We start from the raw sequence: 27,155 nt of genomic DNA, 5'->3' as shown, positions 1-27,155 counted from the left end.
GTCAGAATGTTGTCAATTGGTAAATGTAGATAAAGCATACACAGGTGTTCACTGTATTATACTTTCTAAGATTTTAGAGTTTTTAAAATAAAATACAAGGGTAATTTTTATTGTAATCATAGCTACAATAAATCAATCTCCACCACAAACTATGATCTTTTGACCCAATTTAAAATCTGTCCGTTTTACTGTTCTTTAACAAAGGTATTAAAAATTGCCCAGGACTTCAAGTCATGAAAAAGAGTCATACCTACCGGCAAGTGTGTTTCACTTGTTGAAACATCCCCAGAAACACCTGTAACAACAGGATCTGGCTTCTTTGCTTCTCTGTCACCTAGCATGACAGCAATGGTCTCAGCAAGAGCTTCATTTACAATATGCCTGATCATGTCTGAATTCACAGGAACCCCAGCATCGACAAAAAGCTGGAGCGCACCACTGCTTGTTCCTTCCACTAAAAAATGACAGAACTTTAGAATAAGTGTGAAAAAAACATGCTTGCATTCTAAGTCTTAATTCTTATAATTTTAGAGATGTGAACATATGTGTATGAGATGGTGTAACGAGGAATTAAATGAAAATACAAAATCTACTTATTATGCAAGACAATAAGATGGAAACTCACATAATGAACATTGTCTCTAGAGAAACTAAACAGGGGAAGAAAACATTCGAATGAAAACTTACTTATATGGCCTCTTCCCTACCACTACAAAATTTAGTGATTAAAAAGGATTTGCAGCCACTTTAAAGGTTTTCATCTGAAAAAAAATCTACATTTCCAAGAGAAGGGGATCAGGAAAACCCTGTGATGGATCCTGACAAAACACAAGGGCGATAGGGAGATATTTAGAAAAATGGCAGCTTCTTCATGAAAATGAAGACAAACCTTACTTCCTTCTCTAGTTTCAGATATATCCATTACTAACACTACAGATAATCCTCCTCAAACTTTTAACATAGTTTAGGGGCTTGTCAGCAGCTCTATAGGTATATTAATTTTCCAAATGGGTTGTAATTTTCACTTGTATGAATATAGGATGTCAGTAAAACGTCCTAAAGAGACTTTATTAGGCTTAAAGTGACTATATCGCTAAAGCTCTGTGTGGAAAACATGTAAACAGTGATCAATACAACTTGATGGAAATATGACCTCTCAAAGAGTAATACTCCTTAATTAGTACAACTATGGCAGCATTTCGCTGGATCATGGAAAAAGCAAGAGAGTTCCAGAAAAACATCCATTTCTGTTTTATTGACTATGCCAAAGCCTTTGACTGTGTGGATCACAATAAACTGTGGAAAATTCTGAAAGAGATGGGAATACCAGACCACCTGACCTGCCTCTTGAGAAACCTGTATGCAGGTCAGGAAGCAACAGTTAGAACTGGACATGGAACAAAAGAGTGGTTACAAATAGGAAAAGGAGTATGTCAAGGCTGTATATTGTCACCCTGCTTATTTAACTTATATGCAGAGTACATCATGAGAAACGCTGGGCTGGAAGAAGCACAAGCTGGAATCAAGATTGCCAGGAGAAATATCAATAACCTCAGATATGCAGATGACAGCATCCTTATGGCAGAAAGTGAAGAGGAACTCAAAAGCCTCTTGATGAAAGTGAAAGAGGAGAGTGAAAAAGTTGGCTTAAAGCTCAACATTCAGAAAACGAAGATTATGGCATCCGGTCCCATCACTTCATGGGAAATAGATGGGGAAACAGTGGAAACAGTGTCAGACTTTATTTTTGGGGCTCCAAAATCACTGCAGATGGTGACTGCAGCCATGAAATTAAAAGACGCTTACTCCTTGGAAGGAAAGTTATGACCAACCTAGACAGCATATTCAAAAGCAGAGACATTACTTTGCCAACAAAGGTCCGTCTAGTCAAGGCTATGGTTTTTCCTGTGCTCATGTATGGATGTGAGAGTTGGACTGTGAAGAAGGCTGAGTGCCGCAGAATTGATGCTTTTGAACTGTGGTGTTGGAGAAGACTCTTGAGAGTCCCTTGGACTGCAAGGAGATGCAACCAGTCCATTCTGAAGGAGATCAGCCCTGGGATTTCTTTGGAAGGACTGATGCTAAAGCTGAAACTCCAGTACTTTGGCTACCTCATGCAAAGAGTTGACTCATTGGAAAAGACTCTGATACTGGGAGGGATTGGGGGCAGGAGGAAAAGGGGACGACAGAGGATGAGATGGCTGGATGGCATCACTGACTCTATGGACATGAGTCTGGGTGAACTCCGGGAGTTGGTGATGGACAGGGAGGCCTGGTGTGCTGCGATCCATGGGGTTGCAAAGAGTCGGACACAACTGAGCAACTGAACTGAACTGAACTGATGGCAGCATTACTCAGAATTCCCTAAAAGGTAGGTAGAGATATCTTGGGATCACTTGTTGAGAGGTAAGTAATAACAATTTACTCTGGAGCTACCACAGCAAAGACCACCATAATCCCAAACCCAAATTCAAAAATATATGTCAATATGTTTCCTTTTTAGTTCCCATAATTCCATGGATTTCAACATGATAAAAAATCAGAATATCTCTGTTATAAAACCTAAAAGCCCTACTCAAGCATAGGAAAACAAAAGCGAACATACATGCTTTTAAAGAAAACAGAACAGAATCTAAACACCCTCTATATGAGACCATCTTTCCTTAAGGCGACAAAGCCTGAATTAGTTCACTGAAACCGCCACCTGACCCATGTGATGGACTGCGAAGAGGACCGTTACTAGCCCTGCTTTGTGCTAGCAGGAGAGACTGCTGGAGAATGCAAACACTCCAAAATATGCCATCAGGACATTCTGACCTAGCAATGAGGAAAAAGTATCTGGCAGTTTGGATAATATTCCTTATAAACTGGATGAATCTTTGGAGATACTTGTTTGCTTTCCTGGACTGGTCTCCTTGTCTTGGGATTGCTGAATACCATCTCCACAACTAGAATCTTGACCAAAAAGCTATGGGAGTCCAACTGCCTGTTTCTCCAAGGCATATTTCATGGTGCTTTGCCTTCTCTTTAGCTTCTAGTTCTTTTTTATTTCAGTTTCATTTTGACTGACATTTTCCATCTGTTGCTTTTTCAACAGATTTTGAAATATTCTTGGAGCGATTATTTGGATGAATTGGTTTTCGTTTTCTTTCGGATTTGTATTCCTAGATGTCTTCTTTCAAAAAAGTTTCTTCTAACACGACAAAATGACTTTATCACTAGGTGTCAGTCAAGAGTTAGGCTCTAAGGGAACTGATTACTGGCTAGATCTGTCTCTTTCCTTTCGACTCCCCCTCTTCTCCTCTTGGTCACCTCTATCTCCTTCTTCCGTCTTCCCTTCTCTATGTTACTCTGTGAACCTCTCTGACTGTTCCAGACCGTAGAGAGCACATAGGGAATTGATTACTAGCTACATTCCTCTCTCCCCTTTTGATTCCCCCTCTTCTCCTTCTGGTCACCTCTATCTCCCTCCTCCCTCTTCTCTTCTCCATGTAACTCTGTGAACCTCTCTGGGTGTCCCTCACTGTGGAGAATCTTTTTACCACTAACCTAGATGGTTTATCATCCATGTTGTATGGTTGGAGAAGCCTTGAGGCTACTGTAAGAATAAGACTGAAAGCCAGAGGCAAGAGGCTTAAATCCAAAACTTGAGAACACCAGAAAACTCCTGACTCTAGGGAACATTAATTGACAAGAGCTCATCCAAAAGCCTCCATACCTACACTGAAACCAACCTCCACCCAAGAGCCAACAAGTTTCAGAGCAAGACATACCAAGCTAATTCTCCAACAATGCAGGAACATAAGCCTGAGCATTGAAATATAGGTGGCCAAAAGTCACACCAAACCCATAGACACCTTAAAACTCACTACTGGACACTTCCTTGCACTCCACAGAGAAGAGATCCAGCTCCACCCACCAGAACACCAATGCAAGCTTCCCTAACCAGGAAACCTTGACAAGCCACTTGTCCAACCAAACCCACAGGGAGGAACCTCCATAAAAAAGAGGAACCACAAACTTCCAGCATACAGAAAGGCCAATCTAATCAAGATGAAAAGGCAGAGAAATATTCAGCAGGTAAAGGAACATGATAAATGCCCACCAAACCAAACCAAAGAGGAGGAGATAGGGAGTCTACCTGAAAAAGAATTCAGAATAATGATAGTAAAAATGATCCAAAATCTTTAAAACAAAATGGAGTTACAGAAAAATAGCCTGGAGACAAGGATTGAAAAGACGCAAGAAAGGTTTAACAAGGACCTAGAAGAAATAAAAAAGAGTCACTCAATAATGAATAATGCAATAACTGAGAACAAAAATATTCTGGAGGGAACCAACAGTAAAATAACTGAGGCAAAATAGGATAAGTGAGGCAGAAGATAGAATGGTAGAAATAAATGGATCAGAGAGGAAAAAAGAAAAACGAATTAAAAGAAATGAGGACAACCTCAGAGACCTCTGGGACAATATTAAACACCCCAACATTCAAATCATAGGAGCCCCAGAAGAAGACAAAAAGAAAGGCCATGAGAAAATACTTGAGGAGATAATAGTTGAAAACTTCCCTAAAATGGGGAAGGAAATAGCCACCCAAGTCCAAGAAACCCAGAGAGTCCCAAACAGTATAAACCCAAGGCGAAACACCCCAAGACACATATTAATCAAATTAATGAAGATCAAACACAAAGAACAAATATTAAAAGCAGCAAAGCAAAAACAAAAAATAACACACAAGAGGATTCCCATAAGGATTACAGCTGATCTTTCAATAGAAACTCTTCTGGCCAGAAGGGAATGGCAGGACATACTTAAAGTGATGAAAGAGAAAAACCTACAACCCAGATTACTGTACCCAGAAAGGATCTCATTCAAATATGAAGGAGAAATTAAAAGCTTTACAGACAAGCAAAGGCTCAGAGAATTCAGCACCACCAAACCAGTTCTTCAACAAATGCTAAAGGATCTTCTCTATACAGGAAACACAGAAAAGGTTTATAAACTAGAATCCCCCCCCAAAAGTAAATGGCAACGGGATCATGCTGCTGCTGCTGCTGCTGCTGCTAAGTCACTTTAGTCATGTCCAACTCTGTGTGACCCCATAGACGGCAACCCGCCAGGCTCCCCTGTCCCTGGGATTCTCCAGGCAAGAACACCGGAGTGGGTTGCCATTGCCTTCTCCTAATGGGATCATACTTATCAATAACTACCTTAAATGTAAATGGGTTGAATGCCCCAACCAAAAGACAAAGACTGGCTGAATGGATGCAAAAACAAGACCCCTCTATATGCTGTCTACAAGTGACCCACCTCAAAAGAAGGGACACATACAGACTGATAGTGAAGGGCTGGAAAAAGATATTTCACGCAAACGGAGACCAAAAGAAAGCAGGAGTAGCATTACTCATATCAGATAAAATAGACTTTGAAATAAAGGCTGTGAAAAGAGACAAAGAAGGACACTACATAATGATCAAAGAATCAATCCAAGAAGATGATATAACAATTATAAATATATATGCACCCAACATAGGAGCACCACAATATGTAAGGCAAATGCTAACAAGTATGAAAGGGGAAATTAACAGTAACACAATAATAGTGGTAGACTTTAATACCCCACTCACACCTATGGATAGATCAACTAAACAGAAAATTAGCAAGGAAACACAAACTTTAAATGATACAATGGACCAGTTAGACCTAATTGATATCTATAGGACATTTCACCCCAAAACAACGAATTTCACCTTTTTCTCAAGTGCACACAGAACCTTCTCCAGGATAGATCACATCCTGGGCCATAAATCTAGCCTTGGTAAATTCAAAAAAATTGAAATTATTTCAAGTATCTTTTCTGATCACAATGTGAAAAGATCAGATGTCAACTACAGGAAAAAAACTATATTAAAAATACAAACATATGGAGGCTAAACAACATGCTTCTGAATAACTACCAAATCACAGAAGAAATTTTAAAAAATCAAAATATGCACAGAAACAAATGAAAATGAAAACACAACAACCCAAAATCTATAGGATTCAGTAAAAACAGTGCTAAGGGGAAGGTTCATAGCAATATAAGCTTATCCTATGAAACAAGAGAAAAATCAAATAAATAACCTAACTTTATACTTAAAGCAACTAGAAAAAGAAGAAATGAAGAAGCCCAGGGTTAGTAGAAGGAAAGAAATCATAAAAAGTAGGGCAGAAATAAATGAAAAAGAAACAAAGGAGACCACAGCAAAAATCAACAAAGCTAAAAGCTGGTTCTTTGAGAAGGTAAATAAAATAGACAAACCATTAGCCAGTATCATCAAAATAAAAAAAAAAAAAGAAGAATCAAATCAACAAAATTAGAAATGAAAATGGAGAAATCACAACAAACACAGAAATACAAAGGATCATAAGAGACTACTATCAGCAACTATATGTCAACAAAATGGACAACTTGGAAGAAATGGGCAAATTCTTAGAAAAGTATAACTTTCCAAAACTGAACCAGGAAGAACTAGAATATCCCATCATAAGCATGGAAATTGAAACTGTAATCAGAAATCTTCCAGCAAACAAAAGCCCAGGACTAGACGGCTACACAGCTGAATTGTACCAAAAATTTAGAGAAGAGCTAACACCTATCCTACTCAAACTCTTCCAGAAAATTGCAGAGGAAGATAAACTTCCAAACTCATTCTATGAGGCCACCATCACCCTAATACCAAAACCAGACAAAGATGCCACAAAAAAAGAAAACTACAGGCCAATATCATTGATGAACATAGATGCAAAAATCCTTAACAAAATTCTAGCAAACAGAATCCAACAACATATTAAAAAGATCATACATCATGACCAAGTGGGCTTTATCCCAGGGATGCAAGGATTCTTCAATATTCACAAATCAATCAATGTGATACACCACATTAACAAATTGAAAGATAAAAACCATATAATTATCTCAATAGATGCAGAGAAGGCCTTTGACAAAATTCAACATCCACTTATGATAAAAACCCTCCAGAAAGCAGACAGAGAAGGAACATACCTCAACATAATAAAAGCCATATATGACAAACCCACAGCAAACATTATCCTCAATGATGAAATATTGAAAGCATTTCCCCTAAAGTCAGGAACAAGATAAGGATGCCCACTCTCACCACTATTATTCAACATAGTTTTGGAAGTTTTAGCCACAGCAATCAAAGCAGGAAAAGAAATAAAAGGAATTCAGATTGGAAAAGAAGTAAAACTCTCACTGTTTGCAGATGACATGATCCTCTACACAGAAAACCCTAAAGACTCCACCAGAAAATTACTAGAGCTAATCAATGAATATAGTAAAGTTGTAGGCTATAAAGTTAACACACAAATTTCCCTTACATTCCTATACACTAACAATGAGAAAACAGAGAAATTAAGGAAACAATTCCATTCACCATTGCAATGAAAAGAATAAAATACTTAGGAATAAATCTACCTAAAGAAACAAAAGACCTATATACAGAAAACTATAAAACACTGATGAAAGAAATCAAGATGACACAAACAGATGGAGAAATATACCATGTTCATGGATCAGAACAATCTTTATAGTGAAAATGAGTATATTACCCAAAACAATCTATAGATTCAATGCAATCCCTATCAAGCTACCAATGGTATTTTTCACAGAAGTAGAACAAATAATTTCACAATTTGTATGGAAATACAAAAACCTTGAATAGCCAAAGCAATCTTGAGAAAGACAAATGAAACTGCAGGAATCAACCTGCCTGACTTCAGACTATACTACAAAGCTACAGTCATCAAGACAGTATGGTACTGGCACAAAGACAGAAATATAGATCCATGGAACAAAACAGAAAGCCCAGAGATAAATCCATGCACCTATGGACACCTTATCTTTGACAAAGGAGGCAAGAATATACAATGGAGAAAATACAATCTCTTTAACAAGTGGTGCTATGGAAACTGGTCAACCACTTGTAAAAGAATAAAACTAGAACATTTTCTAACACCATACACAAAAATAAACAAAATGGATGAAAGATCTAAATGTAAGACCAGAAATTATAAAATTCCTAGAGGTAAACATAGGCAAAACACTCTCTGACATAAATCACAGCAGGATCCTCTATGAACCACCTCCCAGAGTAATGGAAATAAAAGCAAAAACAAACAAATCAGAGCTAATTAAACTTAAAAGCTTTTGCACATCAAAGGAAACTGTAAGCTAGGTGAAAAGACAGCCTTCAGAATGGGAGAAAATAATAGCAAATGAAGCAACTGACAAACAATTAATCTCAAAAATATATAAGAAACTCCTGCAGCTCTATTCCAGAAAAATAAACAACCCAATCAAAAAAGGGGCCAAAGAACTAAACAGACATTTCTCCAAAGAAGACATACAGATGGCTAACAAATACATGAAAAGATGCTCAACATCACTTATTATCAGAGAAATGCAAATCAAAACCACAATGAGGTACCATCTCACGCTGGTCAGAGTGGCTGCCATCAAAAAGTCTACAAACAATAAATGCTGAAGAGGGTGTGGAGATAAGGGAACCTTCTTACACTGTTGGTGGGAATGCAAACTAGTACAGCCACTATGGAGAACGGTGTGGAGATTCCTTAAAAAACTGGAAATTGAACTGCCATATGACCCAGCAATCCCACTGTTGGGCATACACACCGAGGAAACCAGAATTGAAAGAGACACGTGTACCCCAATGTTCATCGCAGCACTGTTTACAATAGCCAGGACATGGAAGCAACCTAGATGTTCATCAGCAGACAAATGGAGAAGAAAGCTGTGGTACATTTACACAATGGAATATTCAGTTTAGTTCAGTTCAGTCGCTCAGTCATGTCCGACTCTTTGCGACCCCATGAATCGCAGCACGCCGGGCCTCCCTGTCCATCACCAACTTCCAGAGTTCACTACTCAGCTATTAAAAAGACTGCATTTGAATCAGTTCTAGTGAGGTGGATGAAACTGAAGCCTATTACACAGAGTGAAGTAAGTCAGAAAGAAAACCACCAATACAGTATACTAATGCATATATATGGAATTTAGAAAGATGGTAACAATGACCCTATATGCGAGACAGTAAAAGAGACACAGATATAAAAACAGAGTTTTGGACTCTGTGGGAGAAATCGAGGGTGGGATGATTTGAGAGAATAGCATTGAAACATGTATATTATCATATGTGAAACAGATTGCCAGTCCAGGTTCAATGCATGAGACAGGGTGCTTAGGGCTGGAACACTGGGATGACCCTTAGGAATGGATGAAGAGGGAGGTGGGAGGAGGGTTCAGGATGGGGAACACACATACACCCATGGCTGATTCATGTCAATGTACAGCAAAAGCCACTATAATACTGTAAAGTAATTAGCCTCCAATTAAAATAAATATATTACTTTTTTTTAAAGTTAGGCTCTAAATGAGAAAAACCCTTATTTATAAGTAATTTAAAACCTAGTGAGTGAGACAGATATACAAACCAATCATAATACAATTTGATAGTTACTATAACAAAGATACACATACACAAAGTGCTACAGGAAATAACAGAGAGATTTAGGGGAAGGGGACAGAGGCTGGTAGAATAATCTGAATGCTACAGTATGGAATAAGAACGTAAGGGAGAAATAACTTCCTCTGCAGAGAACTGAGAGGTCATACTGAAAAGAAAAGGACTTTTATCTTTTGTCAACTAAGGACTACATGATTTCTAGAATACATAAATTTGCAATGACCTGAAGGTTTTGTCTTTTAATAACAGAAAAAGCTAAAAGATTCCACTTTACCTACCAATGTCAGAAGTCAATGGCTCACTGGCCTCACTGACTGAGACACTGACATTAGCTGTGGCCTGCTGCTGGATTGGAAGGAGCCCAGAGATCATTCTTGACATTATTTCTTGTTCTACCCTGAGGGAAAAAGTTAAGGATTCCTAAATTTAGTTGAAATATATAAATGGTTAGAAATATCACCCTTAAAAATAACTGGTACCCACAGACACAAAAATTTACATGTGAAAGTAGTCATCCTGAAAGCTGAACCTGGAAAAGAAGAAAAAACTCAAAAATATCTCCTAGCAAAACACATCAAATCTCTGTGTTAAAGATAGTTTATCAAATTAAAATCTTTCTGATCAGTCTAATGAAAAGTTTAAAAGACCTCATAAATTCAAAATAAGGTTAGGTCAATGACTACCTGGCATATCATGCACCTAAAATGTTGGGTTCCCTACTCTGAAAGCATGTATAAAACCCCAACAAGATCAAAGCTAGAAAAGATCAGCTACACTCTCTTCAAAGGAGTAAATATATATACTGCAACACAGGCAGTTTTCCCCTAAAAAGGGAAAAAACTTATTTTCAAGGTCATTATTAGGAAGGGAAAGTAGGAGAGTAAAAGGAAAGGAAACACAATGGGAGATTGTTTCTGTATATTTCTTTAGAGATGCTAACAGGCTTCTTAATTATTATTATTGTTATACAAGTAACAGATGTTCATTGTAGAAAAATCAGAGAAAACATAAAAGCTAAAAAAAAAAAAAAAGAGCTCACTCACAATCTCAGATTCAGGAATAAACAAAGTTAATTAACAATTTGGTATTATTTTTCAATATTTTTCCCATGCACATTCATTTTTGAGTGAGCTCTTCTAAACTATGGTTGCATCCCTGGTATCCTCCTTCATTTATGCACCAGTATGTTATTAATATCTTTCTATATCATTAAATATTCTTTTAAACCCAATCTTGCTAACTGTATTAACAGTCAATTGTATAGTTTATTCCATAACTTCTTTAAGGCTTCTCACAGGTAAAAGTAAGTATAAAAATAGAGTTCATGAGTTTATATACATAATATATACATAATAAAACAGTGCCTTGTTTGCAGTTAGCACTACAATACAAATGATAAGTATTCTATGGCCTACTGGTAGAACTAATTATTTCCTTAGGATAAATTTCTGGAAACTAACCACTGGATCAAAGAACGTGAACATTTTTAATGCTCTTTTGTCACTCAACAATAGCCTCTTTTGCCATAATAGACAGCCTATGTACAAATATTCAAGAACAGAAATAATACCTCCAACAGTTAGTTAAACCCTCGGCATCACATCAGATAGTGTCCAGTGACTAGTACAGCAAAGAAAAAAATTAATAAACAAAAAGAAACAAGGAAGATATTCAACCAAAACTTAATACATTCTATCTATACTTGCTACTACAATTCTGTTCAGCCCACCAACACTATAAACTCACCACTGAATTAAGCTATTTTCCAATGTTTCTTTTCTGTGAATTACTTTATCCAAAATATCAGTAGTGGGCTGAGAAGTAGAAGCAACTGGCGGAAATGGAGGGCCATTATATTTTGTAGAAACAGCTTTAACACTTCTATTAAACTCCAGAATTGGTTCAGAGTATTCTGAAATTTCATCACATTTTTCTTCTTCCTGGTAATAATTAAAAAAAGAACTATTATATTCAAGTAACTGTTCAACACTTACTGAATGACAAGTATAGGTGGGGAACGTAAATAGTTGAATTAACCAACACTTCTAAATTAATAAATATCATTTTCTAATTTGGTGGTATCACTATCATACATACATTTGTCATATAAAGTACATTGAAGAAACTCTAATTATACAATTATTTTGTCTTTTAAAACCCAATATTCATTTTAAATAGTCAAAAACAAACTAGAGAACTTGGTTATTCCTGCATAAAACATTACCAACATTTCCCCCTATATATTTATTAATTTATTATAATAGTAAAACTGATACTTCCAAATATTGCTGTTACTCTTATGGAACATATAGTGTAGGACAAAGGAACCTGGTGTGCTATGAGACCCATGGGGTCTCAAAGAGTTGTACATGACTTAGCAACTGAACAGCAAAAATGCAGTTAGGTTATTTTACACATTAATTGTGCCATCACATCAGGATCCAGTGTTATTTCCGGAATTTTTAAACTTTCTGTTATGAAAAATATAAGGAATGATGCTAAAGCTGAAACTCCAGTACTTTGGCCACCTCACGCGAAGAGTTGACTCATTGGAAAAGACTGATGCTGGGAGGGATTGGGGGCAGGAGGAGAAGGGGACGACAAAGGATGAGATGGCTGGATGGCATCACTGACTCGATGGACGCGAGTCTCAGTGAACTCCGGGAGTTGGTGATGGACAGGGAGGCCTGGCGTGCTGCGATTCATGGGGTCGCAAAGAGTCGGACACAACTGAGCGACTGATCTGATCTGATCTGATACACATTTAAAGCTAAAAAAATAGCACTATATATAAATGACAAGAATCCCACCTACCTGTTCCCCCACTTTAAAATTACCAACTCATGACCAGCTCTATGTCATCTATACTTCCCCCATCCACTTTCCCCTTCACGTATCATTTTGAAGTAAATCACAGATATCATATCATTTTATCTGTAAATAATCCAGTATGTACCTCAAAAAAAGTTAAGGATCTTTAAAAAGTGTAACTCAATAATATTCTCCTATTGAAAAATGAATTCCACAGCTATTAAGTGGCAGAGCAAGGGTAGACACACTCCTCTTTGAAGTCCAAATTCTTTGCTATTTCTATAATGTTTCTTTCATTTGTACATTGAACAGCTGTCTAAAGTCACTTCTACACATTAGGAACATAGATAAATAATATTCTTGCCTTCAAGACATTCATGTGGAGCTCACAAGAGAAAACATACCAGTGAGCAAGTAACTAATATATTACATATCTCTTAATATTTAAAATAAGGTTTTATTTTATTATAAACAAAGCTAGTCTTAGTTCTGAAAGTCTAAGAAACACGAACAAATGTCTTCTTGAAAGTCTACTGACACATCATTATTCAAATAGTCTCTATGTTCTATTTCTCCCATCCTTTATATAGGTTGGTACAAAAAGTAATTGTGGTTTCAGGGCCTGAATTTTACATCATTCTAATTAGGCTCAAACACATCTTTACTAATCAAAATAGAAACCCTTATAATCAATACATTTTTGCCAATAAGTTGGTTTATTTCTCTAGCATATTCAAAAAACTCTAGGAAAGCATTTTCTGCCTCCTGCTGGTTGTAGAAGCATTTTCCCTGCAAAACGTTGTCTAGATGCTTGAAGAAGTGGTTGTTGGTTGAGGAGAGGTCAGGTGAATACGGCAGATGAGGCAAAACTTCATAGACCAATTCATTCAATTTTTGAAGCATTGGTTGTATGATGTGTGGTCAGGTGTTGTGGAGAAGAACTGGGCCCATTCTGTTGACTAATGCTGGTTGCAGGCATTGAAGTTTTTGGTGTCTTCTCATCAATTTGCTGAGGATACTTCTCAGACGTACTGGTTTTGCCAGGATTCAGAGAGCTATAATGGATCAAACCAGTAGCAGATCACCCAACAGTGACCATGACACTTTTTTTGGTGCAAGTTTGGCTTTGCAAAGTGCTTTGGAACTTCTTCTCAGTCTAACCACTGAGATGGTTGTTGCTGGTGGTATAAAATCCAATTTTCGTCATACATCACAATCTGATCAATAAACAGTTCACTGTTGCATAGAATAAGAGAAGGGAACACTTCAAAATGATGAATTTTTTTCCTTTGTAGGCAGCTCACAAAACAACCACTTATCAAGCCTTTTCACCTTTCCAATTTGCTTCAAATGCCAAACGACCATAGAATGGTCGACATTGAGTTCTTGGGCAACTTCTCATGTAGTTGTAAGAGGGTCAGCTTTGATGACTACTCTCAATTAGTTGTCAACTTCCATTGGCTGCCCACTACACTCCTCCTCTTCAAGGCTCTCATCTCTTTTACAAAACTTCTTGAACCACCACTGCCCTTTATATTCATTAGCAGTTCCATTGCACTTTACATTCATTACCATTCATTCAGTTAAGTTCAGTTCAGTCGCTCAGTTGTGTCCGACTCTTTGCAACCCCAAGAATTGCAGCACACCAGGCCTCCCTGTCCATCATCAACTCCTGGAGTTCATTAGCAGGGGCCAAATGCATTGCTGATGTTGTGAGTTGTCTCCACTGCTTCATAACCAATTTTGAACTTGAATAAGAAAATCACTCAAATTTGCTTTTTGTCTAACATCATTTCAATAGTCTAAAATACATATAAAGAGCAAGTAAGAATTCATTAACAAAAAACATAAAGCAAGAAATGTGCATTAAAATGATGTATAACATAACCACATTTAAGAATGCATTCCAATATCAAGTGGCAAAGTTTAACAATGCAAAACCACAATTAGTTTTGTGCCAATCTAATATTTTACTTCCTCCTAATTTTTCTCTCTTTGTATTTAACCATTTCTATCATTTCTATAACTCTTCCTGCTATATGGGCTCTTCTCTTGGATCTCAGACCCCTCCCAACTTTTTTCCTCAATATGAACTAAGCAGTAACTTTGTCAATAATCTAGAAATTAAAACAGACAAATGTAACAGAAGAAGGAACAGACTGGAGAGAAGGAAACCAAAGGGAATAAAAAAGAAAAAGGAAGTAGGAAGCAAGAGAGATGAGACGCAGGCGGGAAACAACTAACAATCAAGTTCCATGGAGGCAGCTAGGTGATAAAGCTTTCCTGATGGCTCAGCGGGTAGAGAATCTGCCTGCAATGCAGGAGACACAGAGATGCAGCTTCAATCCCTGGGTCAGGAAGATTCCCTGGAAGAGGAAATGGCAACCCACTCCAGTATTCTAGCCGGGAAAATTCCATGGAGAGGAGCCTGGTGGGCTTCAGTTCATGAGGGTCTCAAAGAGTCGGACACGACTGAGCAACAAAGCATAAACACTGTACTATAGAAAAACAACCTTATAATTTTTAAAGATATTCAACTGCAAAGTAAAAGGAAGCTTCTCAAAGCACTATAACATAATACTGATGGTCAAAAGATACTCAACCATCATAAAAAAGGCAAGAACGTCATCACCTCTCACCACTCCTTTTCAACACTGCACTAAGAAGTCCCTGCTAATGTAATCTGACAAGAAAAGTAAAGTAAAGGTATACAGATTGGGAAGAAATAAAACTACCTTTATTTGCAGATGACATGATTATATATGTAGAAAATCTAAAAAGAAACAACAAAAAGACTCCTGTTTTTAAATAGCAATTATGGTAAGGTTGTAGGAATCAAGGTTAACATATACAAGTCTATCACTTTCCTATATAACAACAATGAACAAGTAGAATTTGACATTAAAAATGCAATACCATTTACATTAGCATGCTCCCTTAAAATGAAATACTTAGGTATAAAACCTACAAAACATGTACAAGATCTATGAAGTGAACTCGCTCAGTTGTGACCAACTCTTTACGACCCTGTGAACTGTAGCCTGCCAGGCTTCTCTGTCCATGGGATTCTCCAGGCAAGAATACTGGAGTGGGTTACCATTTCCTTCTCCAGGGGATCTTCCCAACCCAGGGATTGAACCCAGGTCTCCCACATTGGAGGCAGACGCTTTAACCTCTGAGCCACCAGGGAAGCCCCTTAAGATCTATGAGGAAAACTATATAATTTAAATGAATGAAATAAAAAACTAAGTGGAGAAATATTTCATGTTCATAGAGAGGAAGACTAAATAACATTAAGATGTCAGTTCTTCCCAAATTGATCTACAGAGTCAATGTAATTCCAAGAAAAATCTCAACAAGTTATTTTGGAGATGTCAACAAACTTACTCTAAGAGTTATATGGAGAAGCAGAAGACCCTGAATAGCTAATATGATATTGAAGGTGAAGAATAAAGTTGGAGGACTGACAACACCTAACTTCAAGACTTACTATAAAGCAACAATAATCAAGGCAGTTGTTTTATCTGGCAAAAGAGCAGACAAATCAATGGAACAGAACAAAGGACCCAGAAATAGATCCACATAAATACAGTCAACTATTTTATGGCAAAGAAGTGAAGTCAATACAATGGAGCAAAGACAGTCATTTCAACAAATGGCGCTGGAACAACTGGACATTCACAGGCAAAAAAATAAATTTAGACACTGAGCTTACACCCTTCACAAAAATTAACTCAGAATGGATTATAGGCCTAAAATTAAAATGCAAAACTATAAAACTAGAGATAACCTAGTTGACTGTGGGTATGGCAATGACTTTTTAGTTCAGTTCAGTTCAGTCGCTCAGTCGTGTCCGACTCTTTGCGACCCCATGAACCACAGCACGCCAGGCCTCCCTGTCCACCACCAACTCCCAGAGTTTACCCAAACTCATGTCCATTGAGTTGGTGATGCCATCCAACCATCTCATCCTCTGTCGTCCCCTTCTCCTCCTGCCTTCAATCTTTCCCAGCATCAGGGTCTTTTCAAATGAGTCAGCTCTTTACATCAGGTGACTTTTTAGATATAAGACCAAAGGGACAACCCATGAAAAAACTAACTGATAAGCTGGACTTCATTCAAATTAAACATTTTTGCTCTGTTGAAAAGAATGTCAAGAAAATTAGAAAATAAGCTACAGACTAGGAGAAAATATTTGCAAAAGACACATCTGATAAAGACTGTTAACCAAAATATACCAAAAAACTCTTAAAACTCAATAATAAGAGAACAACCCAAACTTTAAATTGGGCCAAAGACCTTCGGACAGCTCATTGAAGATGTATAGATGGCAAACAAGCATTTGAAAAGATGCTCCACATCATATGCCATCAGGGAAATGCAAATTAAAACACAATAATATATCATTACATACCTGTTAGAATAGACAAAATCTGGAATACAGACAATACCATATGCTGGCAAGGATATGAAAAAGCAGGAACTATCATTCATTGTCGATGAGAATGCAAAATGGTACAGCAAGGATGACAAGACAGTTTAGTGGTTTCTCACAAATGGAAAGATACTTTTACCATATAAGCCAGCAATTGTGCTCCTCGATAACTACCCAAAGGAGTTAAAAACTTACGTCACAGATACTTATGGCAGCTTTATTCATAATTGACAAAACTTGTAAACAATCAAAATGTCCTTTAGTAAGTGAATGGCTAAACTGTGATCCATTTAGACAATGGAATATTACTTAGTGCTAAAAAGAAATGAGTTTTCAAGCCATGAAAAGATATGGAGGAAACTTAAGTAAATATTACTGAGAGAAAGAAGCCAATCTGAGAAAGCTGCATACTATATGATTCCAAGGATATGACATTCTGGAAAAAACAAAAGTATAAAGACAGTAAGAGTATCAATGGATGCTAGGGACAGGGGTGGGTAAGGGGAAGGATAAATAGAACACAGAGGACCTGGGGGCAGAGAAAATACTCTGTATAACAGTATAACAATGAATACATTTTTCCAAATCCATAGAATGTACAACATAAGGTCACCTACATACTTTGAATATGATGTGTCAGTGTAGATACACCAACTTTAACAAATTAAAATTGTTAGGATATATTGATAATGGGGGAGGCTATGCATGTGTGGATGTAGGGAACATACAGATAATTTTTGTACATCTCTCTCATTTTGCTGTGATCCAAAACTGCTCTTAAAAAAAAAAAGTCTCAGGGGAATCCCCTGGCAGTTCATATGTTGCATGGTGCAGCAAAAAAAAAAAAATTAAGTTTAAAAAAAAATAAGATAATCAAGTCACATGAAAAAATACTAGAAAAATAAATTGACAGGATTGCTAAGCTTTGTTACCTGTACAATATCAATTACTTCATCAAAGTTCATTCCTGGAAACTTCATCTCTTCTTCATCTGCCTTCGTAAATTCTGGAGCCTAAGAAAGCATTTTCAGAAAGTTTTTGTTGCAAATTATACCTAATTTACTGTAATACCACCCACAGCATAAGCTTATAATTACATGCTTCTATTTTTTATGTTGATATCCTGCTCAGAAACGATGTAATTAGTAAATGAAATCCAAGCTAGTCTTCAAGTCATTAAGTTATCATTTCAACAGCTATAAAAAATTAGGTATCAGTTTTTCTATCAAGGACTCCATCAACAAAGCAACTTAAGTCAACTGCTCAAGTTAATTATTGCGATTTTTCTCCTAAAGAAAAATGTTTACATGGATATATAAGTTTACACATACACAAACTCACAAAAAGATAAAGAATCAAATAATTTATAAGAAAATAAAGAAAACAATTATTTTACAAATTTAGCCTCCAGGCCTCACAATATATAACCTAGTTATCAAAAACCACAATAGACAATTCCTTAGGAGCACAATGACTAATAGTCTAAAAAGTTATTATTTGAAATTATATATGTTTTCATAAACTTCTAGTTAAAAAAAATACTGATGAAAAATTAAATTAGGCACAAATGGCATTCGGGGTCATTCTATTTTCACTATTTTTGATTGTGAAAAATTGATGTTCCTCCTCTCCTTAAAACGATATGCTCAGGCCCGACAACCAACCCGCTGTCCAGAGAGCCGGCCGCAGCCTAGAAACTCCGAGAGAGACCAGCAGGGACTCGTTGCCAGACGGGGCCCATCCTAGGACGCAGTTTCTCCGCTCAGTCACCTCTCGAGGACGTCCCTGGGCGAGGTACGACGGGGGCGAGGGGGGGTTGGGGGAGGGGAAAGGGAAGGATTCTTGACAACCCCACCCACGGGGCAGCGGAATGCACTCCCATCCGAGAGGGACCGCAGGCCAACGTCAGGCGGCGCGACCCCCCGCCCCGTGAAATAACTCGCCATCTTCCTCATCCCTGTCACCACTCCTTGGGTGTGCCAGGAGAAACCCCATTTGTGACCATGACCCCGACCCCGACCCCGACCCCGGACGACTCTTTCCTCAAAAACAATGTTCAACAATGGGACAAATAAAGACCTTCACGCTAGAAAAAAAAAAAAAAAAAACCTATATGCTTAATAACTAAATTTGCTTAGAACAGATGAAACCCAAGGAAAAGTTACAGTGCTAGTCCTAATTCTGTCATTCAATCACAAGCAGCAAATAAATATTACTAGAGAGAAATGCACATTTTTGCATCATGTCAATAGTTTGATGACAAAGCAACATCCCAAAACATGAATTCTAATTGTCATTATAAAATTCACATTCAGGAAAACTAATATAATTCCCATTTAAATCAAGATTCTTCTCCAAAGAGACAGAAATTATTTCCTCACGTATGAGTCTTACAGCTTAAGTTGCCAAAAAGTTACACTAAGGATGATCACTTTCAAAATGTTGATAAATGTAAAGGTCTTAATCAAACTCTTTTTTCCAAGTTCATAAGCAATTTCAAATTTGTTTTGAATCTTTTCCTTAAAACCTAAATAATTAAAATATATTATAATGGAAGACTTTGCACAGAATATCAGTTAAAGTCTATAATCAGATTATTCAAAGATATATGATACATTCCTAAGTAATACCTGTATCCAGGTTCTCAGAGGAGGAGAAGATGCTTCTTTGGGACTAGAAGGAGACAGACCGACCTCAGCACTACCATCAGAGATGCTGTCAATGTCTACATTGGGTAGTACCTAAAACAGAATACAACATCCAGCTTTCAGTTCATCACTTTGACTCAAATATCTGTGAATCTAGGTATCAATAACATATTTAACTTTTTATTGCAAAGTCAATGGATAACAAATTTAAATTATGAAAGCATATTTTACAAAAACTGGAAAATAAAAGGGAAACACAAAGAATCCTACTTAAGACAACTTCATTTTTACTATCCCCCTTATCTTTTTATTATCCACTATGCATAGCTAAAATCTAAAACTGTTTCATTCCAGATTTTCCATTGTAATCAGGTCATAAATGCCTTACTATACTACCATATAGACTTCATAATTATATTTTAAATGATTGTACATATGCCTTTATTATTTTATCATTTCCAGTTGGTAAATGTTCAGGATATTCCTTATATACTCACTATTTGATAGATAGAAATATATCACTCCAAAAAATTTCATATATATGTAAGGGTTGTTTTACCTGACTTTGAATTATTTCATTATGATATACAGTCAGACATAAGAGTAACTTCTTGAGCCAAAAAGCATAATTATTTAAGATTCTTGGTAATGGCTACTGAAATGCAATCCAAAAGAGATCTATTTCCATCATCAAAACCATAATCAGTCACCCAACTTTCACTGAAATCAGATAACAGAAGTATTTCGGCAAGAACAATTTTAAAATGGAGATATATTATTGTTATCTTAATTTGCATTACCATGGTAACTAGCAAGATTTAAATTATTCAATTTGATATCTTATAAACTCTTTTTATTCTATAGTCTTACATTCTTTGAATTTGAATTTCTTCATGTTTTCTTACTAATTTATGGAGGTTTTTATATTTAAAAATAAACCTATCATATTCCTTTCATATGTGCTCACTGTATGTCACTTCCCTTTTTATTTAGAAGTTTTTTACATATATAAGTTTTAAATTTTATAGAATCAAGTCTGTTTTCGATCATATCTAAGTTTCCTCCTCTCATATCCAGACTTAGCTTCAGTTTTGATAAGGACCGCATGCACTTATCTTCTAATTCTTGTTCTTATATTTTGTAGCTATACTTTAGCCTATTGCCTATTTGGAACTCATTTGCTACATACAGTAAAAATTTAGAGTCTAAAACTGATCCATTTCCGCACTGCTAACCAATTATAACATACGTCATTTCTTTTAAGAGAATCCTATTTCCCATTGACTAATGAAGTATCTATTACACACTACATTCTTTTTAAAAACTAAGAATATTTCTTAAATGGGACCAGTATCAAAACACTAAACTCTTTGTTCTTTCAAATATCAAAATGATCCTAAAGTTCAAGTTAAAAAAAAAAATTAATGGCTTTTATTTTTAAAATACAATTTCACTTAAATCATACATTAACTTAGGAAGAATTGACAACCTGAATATTTAAAATTCACATACAAGTTCTCTCCCCATTAATTCAAGTCCTCATATATGTTTGTGTAAAGGTTAAAGTTTAATTATATAAACACATTAAGCCTTTTTAAAAATTAATTATAACATACTGTTCAATTATTCCCTTTGAAATATCATGAAGTCACCAGGATATGAGTCACTGGCTTAAAAAAGGTAGCTTAAACCATGCAGAACAAGGATAGTGATATCACATAAATATCATAGTTTTAAAGAATGAAAGATCCATCAGGAAAGCAAAGTCTTCATGAAGCAATACAACAGATTTTAAGCATTGAAGTTATGCCAACAGTTTTATTTCTTAAACTTTTCTGGTCATACACACTGCATACCTGTACAGAAAGCTGAGGAGGATCCCTTTTTTCTGACTTCATTTCTACAACTGCTATGTTAGGTTTCTTTACTCCAGGTTCTATTTTTCGAGATGATGGTGGAATTGAAGTTGTCACTGTTACAGGGTGTGGCTTATTTACAATTACCCCAGCAGGTGGCATGGAATCACTATTACTTTGGGTTTGTCCTAAAAAATGCAGGGGAGAAAAGGAGTCAACCATTTTTCAGAAATAAAGAGAAAATTCTAATAAATTACCTAGATCTTTATGGTTAAATTCTCATATGAAAGGAAAGCACGACCTTTCCTTTCCCTCTGCAATCATCTTTCCCTCTGTCATCACTATTGTCATGATCCTCACCATGTCAGCCTTTCCCCAGTGACCAACATTTACTAGGCATTCATATGTACTAAACACTTCACATTCACCATCTAAATTACCACTTCATGGGAAATAGATGGGGAACAGTGGAAACAGTGTCAGACTTTATTTTTCTGGGCTCCAAAATCACTGCAGATGGTGACTGCAGCCATGAAATTAAAAGATGCTTACTCTTTGGAAGGAAAGTTATGACCAACCTAGATAGCATATTCAAAAGCAGAGACATTACTTTGCCAACAAAGGTTCGTCTAGTCAAGGCTATGGTTTTTCCAGTGGTCATGTATGGATGTGAGAGTTGGACTGTGAAGAAGGCTGAGCACCGAAGAATTGATGCTTTTGAACTGTGGTGTTGGAGAAGACTCTTGAGAGTCCCTTGGACTGCAAAGAGATCCAACCAGTCCATTCTGAAGGAGATCAGCCCTGGGATTTCTTTGGAAGGAATGATGCTAAAGCTGAAATTCCAGTACTTTGGCCACCTCATGCGAAGAGTTGACTCATTGGAAAAGACTCTGATGCTGGGAGAGATTGGGGGCAGGAGGAGAAGGGGACGACAGAGGATGAGATGGCTGGATGGCATCACTGACTCAATGGACATGAGTCTGAGTGAACTCCGGGAGTTGGTGATGGACAGGGGGGCCTGGCGTGCTGAGATTCATGGGGTCACAAAGAGTCGGACATGACTGAGCAACTGATCTGATCTGATCTGATGAAGTGTTAATATTATCCACACTTTACAGTTGAGGACAATAGATGTTTAGAAACATAATTTGCTGAAGGTCATAATAGTTTGTAAGAGGCGAAGGCAAGACTGAAATATACTGCATTATGTTGCATTATTTTTATTCTCAAATTTTCATAGAGCAAAAATGGACAGAAATAAAACCAACAACAAAATGCTAGTGCCTGACTACCAGTACATATCATGTAGGCCTACTATTTGGTAACTATCATAGCCAATCAAAATTTTTGTTACCTTTCACTTCAAAATTTCCATTTGTTTCCTATATTTCAAAGTAAAGAGGGAGCAGTGCTCTCACTAAAAGCACAGACTCTAAAAATCACATGGCCTGGGTCTGAATCTAACTAATCTATCTACTCCACACTAACTATGTGGCCTCTGAGAAATCTGTAAACTCTTCTGTGCCCCAGTTCCTTCATTTATAAAAACTGGTACATTACCATGTGTTTTATAGGTTAGATTAAATAAGCTAATTTATATAAAGTACTTAGATCTATACCTGGTACACAGTAAGGACTTTATAAGTATTGCTTATTATTTTAGTAGAAGACATGGTTGAACAGACTGCTACCAAGTTGATATGTCATTAACCCATAATATCAAAAATAAAAAATTCTCTAATGGTGAAAAATATTCATATTATATATATAAATATTCACAATAATTCATCAAAATTAAGCATTTCAATGACATTAAAAGAAAAAATAGCTAACTAGATTTGAAGAGCTGCTGCTGCTAAGTTGCTTCAGTTGTGTCTGACTCTGCAACCCCATAGATGGCAGCCCACCAGGCTCCCCCGTCCCTGGGATTCTCCAGGCAAGAACACTGGAGTGGGTTGCCATTTCCTTCTCCAATGCATGAAAGTGAAAAGTGAAAGTGAAGTCACTCAGTAGTGTCCGACTCTTAGTGACCCCATGGACTGCAGCCCACCAGGCTCCTCCATCCATGGGATTTTCCAGGCAAGAGTACTGGAGTGGATTGCCATTGCCTTCTCCGTTTGAAGAGCTAGGGTGATATCAAAAATTATTTATTCAACTTTTACAATGATGGGTCAGAGAGAACTCAAATAAGTTAATAACAAACTCTTAGCTTAAAACACACAGCTACATACTTTTTATTTATCATAGCTTAATCCAAAAGTACATAAAAGGTAATTCAATGTATTTCTCCTAAGATACGATGATATTAAACCAATCAAAATCCTTAAATTCTTTAATTATTATGAATGTTTATGACATGTCTAGCTTCCCTGGTAGCTCTCCTGCAATGCAGGAGACCCCAGTTCCATTTCTGGGTCAGGAAGATCTGCTGGAGAAGGGATAGGCTACCCACTCCAGTATTCTTGGGCTTCCCTGGTGGCTGAGCTGATAAAGAATCTGCCTGCAATGTGGGAGACCTGGGTTTGATCCCTGGGTTGGGAAGAGTCCCCTGGAGAAGGGAGCGGCTACCCACTCCAACAGTATTCTGGCCTGGAGAATTCCATGGACTGTATAGACCATGGGGTCACAAAGAGTTGGACACAACTGAGCAACTTTCACTACTTTCATGACATGTCTAAACATTATTTTAATTTCATCTACAGCGATATACTATAAAATACTGTAAGAATGTTTCCTGTGAGTGAAAATATAGCATCATTTCAGACACTGCTACTAGACAAAGTAAAACATACCCCGAAGCCCTATTCACAAATATAAGCAACACATAAAGGAAAAGTACATGACTACTGTGTCAGTACCATTTTGTAACTTATGTTATTGCCGAATAGAATTTTAAAATTTATGCCATATATTTTGTTGGGTCTTACCTAAAAGTACTGCCATAGGAATCAGATGACCTTCCAGTGTACCTGAAAAAGTAGGCATTTCCCGGCTTGGGCTGAACAAATACTGCTGATCACCAGGAGACAGTGTAGTAATAGAATGTTGCAACTTAGAATCCACCTTTGTAGGTTTCGTGGCAGAAAAATCTGTTTGTGTTCTTATAGACTTTACTTTAGTGCCTATAATAATCATCAATGGCAGATATTTAAAAATATTGTTTGAACATCTACAAATATAGCAACTCTTCTTCACAGAAAGATCTCACTCTATGTAACAAGGTTACAAGACCCCAAAATACAAGTAACATATATATCAAGGAGTGACAAACTTTTTCTTAAGTGGCCAGATAGGATATATTTTAGCCTCCTGGCCCATGTGGTCTCAGTGGCAACATCTCAATTCTGCTATTGTAGCATGAAAGCACTCATAGACAAATACATAAATGAATGTGTCCCTACGTTCCAACAGAGTTTATGTATAAAAACAGGCATGTAGCCTGCAGGTTGTGGTTTTTCAATCTCTGAATAGATGCAACAACCTGTGCAAATAATATGATAGAAAAGATACAATGACTACAGGAATTCCCTATTAAGACTCTGGGCTTCCAATGCAGGAAACCTGGTTCAATCCCTGGTCAGGGAACTAAGATCCCACATGCTGCATAGTGCAACCAAAAAATAAAGACAAAAAGTTAAAAAAAAAGAAAAAGCAAAGAAATGATATAATGACTACAAAAAAGTGTTGATTACGATTTGAAAGAATATTCAGCATGTATTACTTAACTCATTTACATTTTTTCCAATAGGTGTAAAAAAGTTAAAGTTCAGTTTTGGAATTGAAAATTTTTTTCATCCTCTCATTATTCTGAATAACCAGACTTTATCCTTGGAAATAATGTAACGATAATCAAATTCTATACTTATTAAAACCTTGCAAAAGTTAAGTAAAAGTGTAAAAGAAAAGAAACTAAAATCTTTTCTAAATTGATACCTGACATTACTACATTTTTAGTTTTAATATATGAGTAGTTTTATAAATCTGGACTTGTAAATATAGTTTTATGATCCCAGGAAGAAAAATTTTAGTACTACACCTATAATTTTTTTATCGCCTTCTCAAATATTCATTCATTCAACTGAATGAATGTTTTTCTTACAAGTTTATTTAAAATATATTCTCTCAGCATTTAAAATGTGTTTGCCATCATTCTAGACAAAGGGAATACAAGTATTGAATAAACCAACTGTACTCATGTAGCTTATAACTTCTTAAGGAAAAAAATTGATAAAAAATACAACATCAGAGGGTGAAAACTGCTATGAAGAGCAATATGCAGAGGAGGGGAATAGAGAGGGTTAGGTGATGATATTTTGGATGAGATGGTCAACATAGACCTCTGAGCTAACAGCTAAGAACAGAGATTGAAAGAACTCAGAGTGAGCCATGCAAGGGCCTATGGGAAAAGCTCTCCAGGCAGGGGAAATAACAGGTACCAAGGCCCAAACAGGAGGCTGTGTCATAGGTTCTCAATCACTTTATCATTAAGAGTTAATTCATACAGTGATTTTTGGATTTGAAAGTATTTTAAAACCTTGGGTCATTGTTTGCAAAAGTTTCCAAATCACAAATATAAGTTAATAGAAAGCTCTAATAAATCAAGGAAACATTAGGGTAAATATCATCCACAAAGCCTACTAAAATAAAATCTGTAAGATTTCTAGATAAACTGACACCCTATATGATCAATTAACTTTTGTAAAGGAAAGGAAAAATAAAGCAACCACCAACTCACAAGATAGGATCAGAAAGGAAAATGAATTGGGTTTCCACAAGTTACGGCATATTATCAAAGTGGCTTACAGACCGCTAAAGCACAAGCTGAGAAACTTCAAAATGTAACCAAAGTCAACAGACTCAATACTTAACTAAGAGCTATATTTAAATATACTAGTGAAATGGTATGTGTGAATCAAAACATATAGTGATAAATAAAGATATTTTTATTTGTATATAAACATGATAAAAAAATTTTCACTTCTGCTACTTAAGGATCTTTGAGAACAAACCGAACTTTAAAAGTGCTCATACGCACTTTTATGATAATGTACAGCATACGGCTCATCTTTTTGTCCATAAAGAACATGATAGACCAAGATCTGCAAGAATAGTCTACGTTCCCTATATTATAATTGAAATTGCTTTAAGAGTCATCATCTCATAAATTTTATCATGTTTATCTGAAGATACCATCTAATACTACTTTTCCCCCCAATATTTCAAATCTGGTCTATTTTCTCCTACATTCCTGAAAGGAAATATTTCCATCCCTAAGCATGATATAATTTGAATGTATTAATAAATAAATAGCAAAAATTAAACTTTATATATTAAACTGATACCACAAAAAATGAGGTTTCATACCTTTAACTCGTTCTATTACTTTTGGTCTCTGTGGTCTGGACTTAGGAGATGGAGAATTAAATCTGAGATATGGTCCTTTTTTAAGAGTGCTGCGATGACCCTGATAAACTGGTTTTCCATAGATTTGTAACATATAATCCTTGTCTTGCACCACTGTGGTTGCTTTCAAAAATCCCTAAGTACACAAAGGTATTCAACTCTTCAGCAAAATAGTCATCAAACACTTATCTCATTTTTCTAAAACCTCCTTTTGCCAGCTAGGATACTATATTAAGAATGATCAGATCAGGAAAATCCTTTGTAGTAAATGGCTCTTAAATTCTGGAGACAATTTCCAAACTGTAGTTTTAAAGTTTTCAAAAGCATGAAAATTAAAGACAAAAATCATTTACCCAAGAAACATGAAGATTCTTACACTACTAAGCATATTTTCAGTACCAAAAAGAAAGTTTAAACACATTTTACATCTGAAAGTAGTAACTTTCAAGTACAG

At 36.4% G+C, this 27,155-nt stretch overlaps 1 protein-coding gene across 14 annotated transcripts in view; it reads right to left on the bottom strand.

The window, feature by feature from the left end:
• Positions 1–27,155, bottom strand: part of KIAA0586 — a 166,143-nt gene that overhangs the window by 108,660 nt on the left and 30,328 nt on the right. For all 14 annotated transcript variants that reach the window (XM_059890879.1, XM_010809415.4, XM_024998070.2 and 11 more), the window contains 8 exons: positions 26,663–26,837; positions 24,226–24,420; positions 21,299–21,486; positions 19,425–19,535; positions 17,727–17,807; positions 11,295–11,488; positions 9,827–9,945; positions 255–454 (listed from right to left, as the gene is read on the bottom strand). In XM_059890879.1, coding sequence (XP_059746862.1) covers positions 255–454; positions 9,827–9,945; positions 11,295–11,488; positions 17,727–17,807; positions 19,425–19,535; positions 21,299–21,486; positions 24,226–24,420; positions 26,663–26,837 — 1,263 coding nt within the window. The remainder of the gene's footprint in view (positions 1–254; positions 455–9,826; positions 9,946–11,294; positions 11,489–17,726; positions 17,808–19,424; positions 19,536–21,298; positions 21,487–24,225; positions 24,421–26,662; positions 26,838–27,155) is intronic.

Source organism: Bos taurus, chromosome 10 (genome assembly GCF_002263795.3).
Source record: "Bos taurus isolate L1 Dominette 01449 registration number 42190680 breed Hereford chromosome 10, ARS-UCD2.0, whole genome shotgun sequence".
Lineage (NCBI taxonomy): Eukaryota > Metazoa > Chordata > Mammalia > Artiodactyla > Bovidae > Bos > Bos taurus.
This window is presented reverse-complemented; position numbering and strand designations above follow the sequence as displayed.